The sequence below is a fragment of the Danio aesculapii genome, chromosome 2, assembly GCF_903798145.1.
Source record: "Danio aesculapii chromosome 2, fDanAes4.1, whole genome shotgun sequence".
NCBI classification, from domain to species: domain Eukaryota; kingdom Metazoa; phylum Chordata; class Actinopteri; order Cypriniformes; family Danionidae; genus Danio; species Danio aesculapii.
The window spans coordinates 12,437,821-12,450,885 of NC_079436.1; the positions used below are offsets into that span (position 1 = coordinate 12,437,821).

The window sequence follows — 13,065 nt, forward strand, 5'->3', positions numbered from 1 at the left end:
GTGTTCATATTTGTTGAATTTATTTATTTTATATTTCAGACGTTACAGTATTTCGCATGTTGATCATGTCATTGATCTGCAGTTATAATCAACTCATGTTCATAGAAAAGTTAGTAATAAACATTTATACACAAGTATTTATGTGTGTAAAGCATCTGTTTTGTGAGAAGTGCTTCTCATATGATATGTGAGCGACCCGTACAGCTTTACTGTAGACATTTCCTCGAGCGAAAATGACATCGACTGAAACTTTCTGTTGTACACCACACCCACCAAAAGGGGTACCCTTGGTAGTGGAAATGCAAGCCTGATAAAGGTGACCCGTACCGACACTAACGTACCATACTGTACCAGTCAGTGGAAACGAGCCATAAGTTATAAAACTTCAAGTAACACATAAGCATCTGTTTTCTTAACAAAAGGCAGTGTGTAGGCACGTTTATTCATTTATTTATTTTTTTATTTAGCCAGCTGATGCATTTTGGCCCCAAATGTACATTATAGCCAAAACAGTATTTAGTGTGAAATAGGCCACTCTGAGAATATAAAACCATCTCATGATTGTGTCCAAACGGATAAGTGTCTCGGATAATTACATTTTGTATATTCACAATTTTATCTGAACCTACAAGGCGATGTGGCTTCAACAGAACTTGATAATTCTAAAATATCTGTCATACCAGATTTCAAGCTGTTTTTCCCCTTGCTTACAGAGTCAAAAGCAAAAGTATGCTCTCTAATCAAGTTCAGACACCATGAAATCCTCCCATCTGGAGGTTTACCTCCTTTTGTACTGAACGACCTGTACCACTATGATTCAAACATCATCTGCTGCTTCACAAAGGATTAAGAAGTTATTTGCAACAAGGTTTCAAATCCTTCTGGAAAGCGGCAATCATATCCAGCACATGACCTCAAAGAAAAAAAAGAGAGAAGCTATCCAGGAAAAGCTCCAAGCAAAACTCCGTCCAGATGTGGGTGATCATGAGGAGATCGAAGTAAAGCAATAAACTGAAGCAAATGAAGTACCCCAGAGCAATAGAGCTTATGCATTTCAGACTGGGCTCCTTTCTGCCAAATCATGCTATAGTTTGTGTTTTATGGAGCAGATAGGTCACTGAGGACTATGAGGGTGGTGTCTAAGTATAGAGGTGCAAATCTACAACCAGCCCAAACCTCCACATTACTATGAATAACATTTCCTTTCAGCCGTCGCAAGCGCTATTCAGCATGGAAAAGAGTTCGGCAAATCGTTGTCTGGCTGATGAAATGGCTTAATTAACTTCCTTGGCTTGCAAGCAGCTCGTTCGGCCCTGAACAATTATCTCAGGAGAGGTTATTTCACGCATAAACGTAGCCCTGGGTCTATTTTAAGAAATCTATCTGAGAGCTCAGACACAATGCTTAGGAGAACACAAAGACCAACCTATTTATCGTTTCAATTTGAAGACGGATTTAAAATGGACTTCCTTTGTGTCATCTGTGCTAACATTTGCAAAACAAATGAGTCTCACCCTAAAGTTAGATTATCTAAAAATGCGAAGTTAAAGATAATTGGAAACATTGAAATCCAACAGTGCTTCAGTGTCTTTGTGCAAAAGCCATGGCAATCCAATAAATGAGTGGGGGTAATATACTGTAAGCTTTCGATGGCAATAGATCATTGCCATGTATGCTTTTTTTACATGCCAATGATCTTCTAAAAAGTTTTTCCGTTATGTTTTTGAAAAGTTTCAGGTACATAGGACAACATTAGCTACGTTACGCCAAGATGAACATAAAAAAACATATGCACATAACTGCGTAGGATCAACTACTTATTCAAACACTTTTACAGAATAAAATCCAGTATGCACATTAAAAAAAAAGTCATGTGATTATTGTTATGGGAGATTGTGTGATGATAAAAATGTGTGTGAATGGACAAACCAGCTGAAATTTTGTTTTGGTCAATCTAAAACATCTTAACTGTTTCAGTATTAGTGTTATTATATTATTAATGACCTCCAGAACTGACAAGAGCGTCAGTGCTCTGCGCCTCACGCCTTCAAACGCAAACACGGGTTCATTGCGTATCGGCATACTGTGTTCTGAGGCACAAGTAAATTTACTGTTGATATTTGGTGCCAATTAATCAGGAAGTGACGATTTTGTTCTCTTTGACTACTTGGATGAAAACGCTGCTTTATTCGCACGTCTTTTTATATCCCAGTTTTGCATATAAATATAATTCGCATCTTTGAATGGAAACGTAGCTAGTGTCAAATCTATGCAAAAAGTACTAAAAAGTGCTTTTGCCCCATTTATATTTTATATCGGAGACAAGCTATACTTTTTTTAACATTTTGAAAAATATTATTTTATTTAAAATTTGTAAAAAAAATGTAAAAATTACGTTGATGAAAGTCATTTAAAAATATTAATAATAATAATAATAATAATGAAGAAAGTATATAAGGACTAGTACAGAACCGATTTATTGATTGGAAGATTTGATGAGAATCTGAAGTATGAGGAGATGTCAAAAAAAAAAAATTGTTGAAATGCAAATCTTTTTATTATTTATTTTATTATCGTTTTAGAGCTAGTTTATGGATATCCTTAAAGGGCACCTATGATGAAAATCATCCTTTGTAAGCTGTTTGGATAGAATTGTGTGTAGTGTGTCCACAGTCATATTGGGGTGATATAAAAGACAATAAGTCTCTTTTTTTTTTATTTCCTGACGTTAAAATAGGATTCAAATCTCTTCCATTTTGAGGCTGACCAAAACGTAATGTAGGAGTGCAGTTTTTCCACCCACTGAATTGATTGACAGCCACGTATTAACATGTCTCCGTTTTAATGTGCATAATCATAACAACAAGACAGGACGTGTGCAAAGCAAATGGGATTAAAAGATCTGTTCAGCTCTCTGTGATCATCAATCATATTTGATCAAGGATGAGTCTTACAAGTTTAAAACGTTTCTAAAGCAGCACATGTTTGTAATGAATTACAGTGATTTTACCGTATTTACTTTATCACCACAGCCATGTCTGTTAAATTATAAAAGAAAACGCGTCAATACCAGTTTGTGGACATTAAATCAAGTTTAATTTGTACATTAACATAAAGGATACCCACACAGCAGTGGATATTAACGTGTATCCTGTCATTCTGTTGGAAAATATTATTTAATTACTATTATTAATTAAAATTTAGACTAGGCTAAACACTATAAGGATTTTTTCTAATGGAAAAAAAAAGTTTACTATCCTCATTAAAACAATTCAAAATGTAATTATTTCTTAGCCACATATTTCAAATAATGTGTCAAAACAAGCAATCACTGGTTGTGCTGATGCACTTTTTTCAACATATCGCTTAAAAAAAAAAAACTAAAAACTATAATAAGCTAAATATATAGAACTCTGTCCAGGTCAGTGTCCTTACCATGAATAAAAGGAGAACTTTCAAACATTTCAAATGTTATTTCGATGAAGATATTTAAAAAGTATAACGGTAAATAGAGTTAAAACTTGAGATGTTATCAAGTTTTATAGTTTATAGATAAGATCTTATGAGATGGATTGATGGAGATTGGATGGGTGTCAGCCTGATTGAGTACACTGTAAAACCTAATAAGTAATGGCAACTCAAATCATTTGAGGAAACCGATTGCAACAAATCATTTAGGTTCAAAAACTAATCCTAATGAGTACTGTTAACTTAATCCATTGAGTAAACGAAGCAATTTGAGCACAGTAAACCCAATAAATAATAAGAACTCAAACCAACTCTGTACTGTAAAACCCAATAATTTAAGGCAATTCAACCCGTTAGAGGAAATCAATTTCTACAAACCATTTGAGTAAAAAAAAAATCTGTACGAGTACTGTGAACTTACTCCATTTAAGTTGAAGTAATGAGGTATTTAATTAACTCATTACCTTCAACACGGAGTTCAAAACTCTTTCCAAATGAGTAGAACTTTCAGTAAATTGAGTTAACTAGACTCATTTCATTTGATAAAGTTGACTGTTGAGTTTTACAGTGTAGCTTTTCATTGATATAGGAAAATTAACACCTGTTAAAGGGATTAAAGACCCACAACATAATATTTTTGTAAATGTAAGACTTTTTAGGGCCTAAAATTTTCTTTTAGCAATTTAAGACATTTTAAGACCTAGCAAACACAATGCATAAACAAAGTAATGCCACAAACTCCCTGTTCTAACAGTGTTTTCATAAGACATTCTTCTGAAACGGCCTGTGTAGACCAGAGTCAGCGGTCCCGCATGGAGACAGCAGCTCTAGCACTGTCAGCACAGAGCTCCAGTCAATTCATCAAGCTGCTGATTCATTCTGATGCCATTCACTCACACCACACCTTCATTTGCTCACTTCTGCTGTATCTGTGTCAAGAGTTACGGAAATCATAACTTCACATCATGTGATATACAACATTCATCATTCCTGTATGAAGCATCATAACTTTATCATATTTGGCACCTAAAATTAGGGCTGCACAATATATAGTTTCAGCATCGATATCACGAAGATATGCAATGCTAAATCTGGATTATAGTTGAGCACAAAAGTAAAATAAGGGATTAAACTGGGATTTTGAGGCTATCCTGGCTGTATTTATCCTCGACTCAGTTGCATGAAAGTAGGCTAAATTAAGTTACTGTGGAGATTTGTTCTTTGCAGCTAGCCTGCCCCAGAGCAGGTTAACAACCAGGCTAAGATACATTAAAAAATACATATACAGTGCTTAGCATAAATGAGTACAGCCCCTTTTGAAAATTAATATTTTAATCTATTTTTCAATCCATAGAGACAATAATATTTGGTGCATTTAAACAAAACATATTTATTTGACAGTTATATGCATTAAAATAAGACTTTGTCACATCTTTAGGTATAGAAAGATAATACATTTAAATTCAAATGAGATATTGCAAAAAATAAAAATTACAAACTAGAAAATGTCAACAATTTTATATTGTTATGTTTTATTTAATATATTATATATAATTTTTTGATGATGAAACATCATGTAATAGATTAAATAGACTCAGTTAGGAAGAAAAATTATAAATGAACACCATATATAAATGATCATATAGATGAAGATTAAAAAAAACTTGATAAAATAAACTAAACAAACAAAATATTGGGTAAATGTTTAATATAATCCTCATGATAAATTCATCAGTGGCATGAATGTCCACTGGTCACATTTAAGACAAAGTGAACGATTTAATTTGTTAATACGCATCCTCATATGTTTCTGTTAATTCTCTGAATGAAAGTAATGGGAGATCCCAAATTGGTGGGCAAGAGAGGCAATTTTCGACTCATACCTGATTGGCTCACATCGGGTTTATCCATGCTTGCATTATTGATTCTGTGATTGATCAAATGCTATGAATGTGCACTTATCCTGGCTATCAACATCAGGTTTGACATAGCGGCTCGTTCTCATCCTGGATCAGCAACGTGCAACAGACAAAGCCAGGAGGACCCGATTAAACTGGGTCGAGCCCCGCTTTTTCTGTCATCCTGGCTTTCTTCATTCCACTTTTGTGCAATAGCCATCAGGAGCAACAGAATTGTATTTAACCACTAAGTTTAAATGGAATTTATGCCAACAAAAAAAATGTATGTCTTGTTTTTAGTCCAAACCTCTACATTTCAAAGTGAAAACAAGATTATTTCACTTACCCCACAGGCAGATAATTTCCTTAAAACAAGCAAAAAAAAAAAAAAAACTTTCCTGACAGTGAAAACTAAACAATATTTTACTATAGGTCTTTTTTAATATTTGGACTAAACAAGACAAAACAAAATAAGTAAAGCATTTTTTCCATTGTGATTATTCAATTTCTGCACCCGAATACTATTAGACTCCCAAGAAAACCATCAAACAGAGCTATTTAAACCATCTTCTAAAACTTAATTTACATTGAAATATTTACCGCAGAAAAATGTTGCAGAATCAGATTTTTCCAATATCCTGCAGCCCTACCTGGAATACTTTTTCCATTTTTTGTTGTTCTCGTGTTCCCAAATAAATAAAACCAGTAAGTGTCAAATACTTACATTTTTATTTCAAAGTCAGGATTAAATTAAACGTGATATAATAGCACAACCATTTTGTTTATTCTTCCCAGTTATTGAACAGGCAGAGGTTTCGTCATCTATTATCCATCATTTTATTTATTAATTTTTTTTAAGGGTGATAAAACATTTACTAACGTTTGCTTTCATTCATATTACAGTAATACATAAAACGAAAACTATGTTGGAATAAAACAACACCAGCTAACTTCTATAGTAGGGCTGCACGATATTGGAAAAATCTAACATTGCGATGTATTTTTTATGAATTATGAATATAATTTCACTAGAGGAGTTGAATAACTCTTTGGAAAGAATTTATATTTTTTATTGATTGGGATGATTCTGTAGAGGAGTGTATAAAATATAATAAACCATCCTCGAGTATTGACAAATTTGATAAAGTTACAAATTCAATAAACTGCGCTTTCATCCATTTTATAAATAACTCAGTAAAATCAATCGTTAATTTGTCAAAGGTACAATTTCTGAATACTGCCTGAATACTTTTAAAGCCTTCACATAGTCATAGGCTTCATAAAAAACATGCGAAATGCTAGGTTATAATCCAGACTCAATATATACCTGCAATGTGACTATTGCAAATAATCATAGTGCGATCTTGATGCTAAAACGATATACTGTGCAGCCCAATTCCATAGCATTTTTTTGTTCCGTCAATGGATGTCAATAGCTAATTTTCTTTCCAACATTCTTCAAACAATTCATAAACATTTACAGCCACTTGAGTGTGAGGAAATGGTGAGTAACTATCCATACACTAAAAAGATTATGTTTGCTGTTTGATCAAACTACTTATTTAAAATGAGCTGAAATAGGACTGGGCAATTTGGCCAAAAATCAAAATCTCGATTAATTGAACATTTTAACTCGATTACAGTGAATGAATTATTATTTTATTTCTTTATTTATTAAATGTGTTGCCCTCATAGTTCACTGACAAGTTATGTACAGTAAATATTCTCACATATTACTAGTGAGAGATTTTTGAATGAAGGGTGAACATCAACATTGAACAGCTGACATTAAAACACACATTGCCTAAAACATAGTCACTTTTTTGCTATAAAAAAATGAACATAAATAACTTGCACTTTTGGAAACAAATTAACTATTTTCAATGTTTTTCATATTAAAAAGTAAAAAATAAGCAGCATCTTTTCTAAACAAAATAACTTTTGTATATCCTGTAATGATATTTTAAACAGTGCATTTCTTGAATCTTCTGAAAACAAATATTTGAATGTAAATAATAATATTATTGTAATGGAAAAAATACAGTCTCTGGCGCAGCTTCCAATCATGGTCAATGTAGTGCAAACGTGCGACGTGTAGTTACGTGTAGTTTTTAAACGGTAAGCCTGCACCGGACCATACGCGTGCACTTAACGCAGAAGCATAAATAATGCTGAGCGAGGTCAAGTGTAGGGAAAATACGCAGTAGGGAAAAATAAAAAAAATATTTAAATTGACCTAGAAAATTTTGATTGATTACAAGTTCTGAATGCCGATTTGGATTACTTTTCAATTAATTGCCCAGCCCCAAGCTGAAACAACATCATTCTTGAGAGCTTATTTTGCAACAATTTAAGTTATGTTAAATCCATTTCAATTTGTAAACATTACTTAATTAACTTAATTCCTTCATGTTGTTCCAAAACAAATCGATTATGTGAAACCCAGCATCTTTTACAGTGTATACAAGTTGAATGTTTGATCTTTTTTTCCAAATTCCTAAAATACAACTAAAACATAAACAAAACACCTTGTGCTAATTTCAGTTAACGTTCCTGATAGATAAACAGCGCTCGTCTACCATCATCAGCACAGATACCAACAAAGATTATAAGGCCTACATAAATGTCACTTAGAAAATACATAAAGAACAAAAACATGTCATGTCAAAAAGTAACCTATAATTTGCGTGATGCAATTCACAAGCTGATAGCATAAAATGCAGCTCCTGTTTCTTTATTTTACATACAAGTTTTGCTGTTATTGTGATTCTACACAAAAAGTAACAACTTTGCAGCATCAAATGGAGAAAATCTAAGACCTCACTCACACTCAATATTTAATTCATAACACTGAAAATGTGACATTGCAGCCTGATCGTCTTCAAAGATAAAACGCTAACCTAAGACTGATGTAAGAGTTACAGTAGATGCTTTGTGATGTTACTTTCACATCAGTGTGCATAATGATCGGTGTGTAGGGGTTACTGCTTGCTCAAGTTTAATGTTTAGCCTGACAGATATACTCTCAATTTAGATCTGCATTATTGAGCATTGATTAACTGATATTTTTATTCACTAGAAGAACATTACTAAAGCCAAACTACTCTGAGGGGTGACCCTCAACGCTCTCAATCAGTTAAAATGACAGACAACATTCAGATTTTTCTATGGAACAAGTAATAAAGATGTGGATGAAGTCACAGTTACTCAGAGACAGTCATTTGTTTTAAAGACTTTTTTTCTGCCTTTATGATGACAGGACTGTATTGGCAGGACTCAAACTCGGAACGCCCGCAGTGCAGTTGCTATATATCAGTGAACTGGCCGAACTCATCATCAGTGTTGACAACAATGTTAGTTATAAAAAAGTTCACTTGACATACATTTTCAGTCACAGCCAAATAGCAAGATTTTAATTAAAATGTCTGTCTGAACAATTCTGCCAGTAATTAAACAACCCGACAAGAACACATTGCACACTCCGGGAACTCCTAACATGGACATATAGGCGAAATACCGGTTTGTAAACATTTAGGATGCACGCGCATTGAGGTTGCAGAAAAAAAAAAGGGAGCGCTACATTTACAGCGAGGGAATGACAGCCGATGCAGTACGGAGTTTGTTGTTGTATTAGAGATATGTTATATTGATTACATATTATATATATATTATTTACATAATGCTTTCAGCGTATTATAACAGCTTGTCACCCAGTGATAAGCAGTTATTTGGCAAAATTAACATTAAAGTGAGCGGCGTTCGTCTGACAGCTCCATTTGCGATAGCACCCTCCAATGAATATTGGATAAGACGAAATGACCAAGCATCCAGCCCCAAATATACAACTATCTCATTGAAGCTTCAAGTGATTTTACAAGAGAGAAGTTAAAGGCCTACAAGTCTTTGGATGCCTATACAGTTTTGTTCTGTGTGGTCATGTGCAAGAAATAATGTTCCATGATTACCAGATTCAAAACTTTGTAGTGCTAAAAACCGAGGTTCTGCCTAGCCAAAGACAAGGAAAGAAGACGGAGCTTTACAAGGCCTGGGTAATCATCAACAAGCAAAACAACTGCATTCTGACAACGAACTGCAGCATTAAAAACAGTGTGGTGTACGGTAAAATTTAAGTTTTCTATTTTTGGACTTTCGATTTTGGCAACCTACCACACAACAGTCTTTATTTGCAACCAGCATGCGCGGTTGAACCTGTGTGACGTAGGTTGGTAATTCACCTATAGGTACATAAAAAGTACAAAAGCGTACCCTTTAAAAAGATACCACTTCTATAGTTTTAATTCTGAGGTAGCAGACTTAAGTTTTGTAGCTTTTGCTATGTTTTTAATGTATTAATCATTATTATTTTAGCAAAATATATATATTTTTTTAATTATTTTACTGCTATTGTTTACGGAGTTATATTATTATTATTTTCATTTAATCTATTATTATTTTAGTTTTATAAATCAGTTCATATTTCTCTGTATTTTACTTAGGCCTGAGAGAGAAAACAGAACTAATCTGACCAATTTATCACTTGCTTGAACTAGATTATAATTATACTTTAAAAATGAATACATTGAACTTCTTGTTTTGGAAAAATGAACAAGAGTCAGTCTAAAAAAAGAAATTGAAGAGAGAGTCCATATAATGATCCGTTGAAATATTTGAACTCCTACGACTAGAACGTACGCGACCGGCCGACCGGATGTGATGCATTTCAATATTGTCTGATATTTTTTTTAATCAGAAAAAAAGTCTATATTAAAAGAACATTTCTATTCATAAATTCATAAAATAAAAAATTTTATTAAAAAAAAATCTGATTTTTTTATGTTGTCTCCGCATTCCCTCCAAAATTTTTAGCGGTCTATGAGTTTCTAGTATTTATTCATTCAACCATGGTGAACGCACAGAGAGTAAAGGCTCTTGCTTTTGCATTCCATTATTTCGTACACTGCGAGAACAGCTTCACTCCCGTGGTGCACAACAAAACTGAAAATTCTGTGCAACAGCCACAAGGGGGCATATTCCGACAGTCATGTCCAAATGTCCTGTGAAATAGACAGGTGGCTTTACACTCCCATTCGGGTCACGGCACCAATGCAACCTCGCCGGTCTTACACCACCCAACCCGCTCTGAGCTGAGATCGAACCGGAAACTTTCCGCATGAGAGTTGGTTGCTCTACCAAGGAGGATTATAGTTTATCATCACAACAATGTGATGAATACATGTGATTTGTGGAGTCATTGCAAAGTATAACCATAACAGAGACTCCCTGTCATTTGTATGCGTTTTAAAGGCATTAAAGAGAATATAGGGAGAATAACAAAATTGTACAACATTTGTAACTTTAATGATGAATATTTTTACTGAATTATTAATACAATGAAGACTATACAGTGTTGTTTTACATTTTATTATTCAATTTCTGTACCTGAATACTGTTTGACTCTACTGAAACCATGAAGCACTGTTTAATAGACTTTTTTCTTTGCTGTATTGTGATCAATCCTGTTTGCAATTTGTTTATTAATTTTATACATGATTCACACCCTTACAAAATCACCCTAATCATTCTAAATATTTTTTTTTCTCCAAATAGAGCTATTGAAGCCATCTGGTGAAATTGTATTCATATTGCAATATATATCGTTGAAAAACAAAATATTGCAATGTCAGATTTTTCCTATATCGTGTAGCCCTAATATGCAGAATTCATTTAATCTGGCTTGAATTAATTTAATATATAAATATCGAACACAAAAAATCCTAAGCAAATACCTAATGACATCATCATTTGTAGCTTGCAAGTGAATGTCCTAAATGTGACTCCGCATAAACTTGTTTTCATAACTAACCATGCCTAATTACGTTAAAATATCATTCATTGAGGGCATCACGGTTGGCGCAGTGGGTAGCATGATCGCCTCACAGCAAGAAGGTCACTGGTTCGAGCCTCGGCTGGGTCAGTTGACGTTTTTGTGTGGAGTTTGCTTGTTCTCCCCATGTTTGCATGGGTTTCCTCCGGGTGCTCCGGTTTCCCCCACAAGTCCAAAGACATGCGGTATATAATTGGGTAAGCTAAATTGTCCAAAGTGTATGTGTGTGAATGAGTGTGTATGGATGTTTCCCAGTGATGGGTTGCAGCTTAAAGGACATTCGCTGCGTAAAACATATGCTGGATAAGTTAGCGGTTCATTCCGCTGTGGGAACCCCAGGTTAATAAAGGGACTAAGCCAAAAAGAAAATGAATGAATGAATCATTCATGGAATTAATATTTTATAGACCATTTTGAGGGATGAAAACAATAACAATGGTCCTAACGTATTTCCTTGTTGTACTTAATTTCCATAGCTTCCGAGAATCCATAAAGGTCTGCATATTGATAAATAATATTATGATAGCAATTTAATGTTAAGCTATGACTGAATTGCATCTTGATATAGTCATGAAACAGTTTGACAACAAGCAGGTAATGTTCATGGGCCAATGACATGACCACATTGAAATGGTTTACATACAAAATGTGTTTTTTTTTCTTCAAAAAGTGTCTTTATATATATAGAAATAGGCTACACACCTCTAGTGTACATATAAACCATATAAGCCTGCGTATAAGCCTGGCTCCTGTTTAAGCTTCTTATTCCTGTTGTGGAGTTGTGCAGGCTGCCATGAAACCACAGTTCAACTTCATCCAGTGAAGGGGATTAATCTCACAGCAGGGCAGCCCAAGACAGCCCATTCCTCTCAAGGGTAAACGTAGGAACTATTTCCATAAATAAGAACGAAAAATTGCCTGGCCAAAAGTCTATGACGTCAAAAACACGTTTTAAACTGCTGTCGTGTCGCGAGTTACTGTGACAACGCTATTAATCAACAAAGCAGCTGTAGCATGATTTTAACACGTTAAATATAGATTTAAAACCTGTATCGATGAAATAATTATCGCGAATTTAAAGGTCAGCCACTGCCGAGGCAAAAACGTATCCTCACTGTTAATGGAATATACGTTGATATAATAGTACCCAAACGTCATTACATGCAAATTAATTTGCCAGATTGTTACCTGAAAATGGTGCGTCTTTGACAGCCAGGCCCGTGAAAACAGACCCCTCGCCATCGCAGAAATGGATCATCTCAAAGCCTGTGCGCGATCCAGAGCATAGTCTCCATATGCCGAATGAAATTAAATAATGCCCGGCGAACTTCAAGTGATTGGGCTCGCGCTTTACATGACGCGGACAGCCGAGATCCTCACAGATATCGGACTCCCCGACGGCCACCGTGGAAAATGTGCATGTTATTTCAGAAATGCATGTCATCCGAGTCGCCTTGGTTGATATCCAGCGGCTAACACTTTCAAGTGCAGCTGTTTTAAAAGCAACGAAACAGCGGCGTGTCAAGAGCGCAGGCGTACACTATTTCTGCCGACCTAATGGAGTGCTTTTTTTTCCCTGAGAGACCTGTGCGTCATGTTTATTGGCGCCCTCTGTTGAACACCAGATGTACATAATTCATGTTGTGAGGTATGATTTGCACAAACACCTTATTAAAATTCACTCATTCGTTTTCTTTTTTCGGCTTAGTCCCTTTATTAATCTGGGGTCGCCACAGCGGAATGAACCGCCAATTTATCCAGCATATATTCTACGCACCGGATGCCCTTCCTGCTGCAACCCATCACTGGGAAACA

The 13,065-nt window shown here is 34.7% G+C and overlaps 1 protein-coding gene across 1 annotated transcript in view; it reads right to left on the bottom strand.

Annotated features, from left to right (window-relative positions):
• The window catches only part of dipk1aa (divergent protein kinase domain 1Aa), a 40,468-nt gene extending 27,652 nt beyond the window's left edge, over window positions 1-12,816 (bottom strand). The window contains exon 1 of the mRNA XM_056473045.1: window positions 12,439-12,816. Within this exon, the coding sequence (XP_056329020.1) occupies window positions 12,439-12,492 (54 nt within the window). The 5' untranslated portion in view covers window positions 12,493-12,816. The remainder of the gene's footprint in view (window positions 1-12,438) is intronic.
• Between the last annotated feature and the right edge of the window lie 249 nt (window positions 12,817-13,065).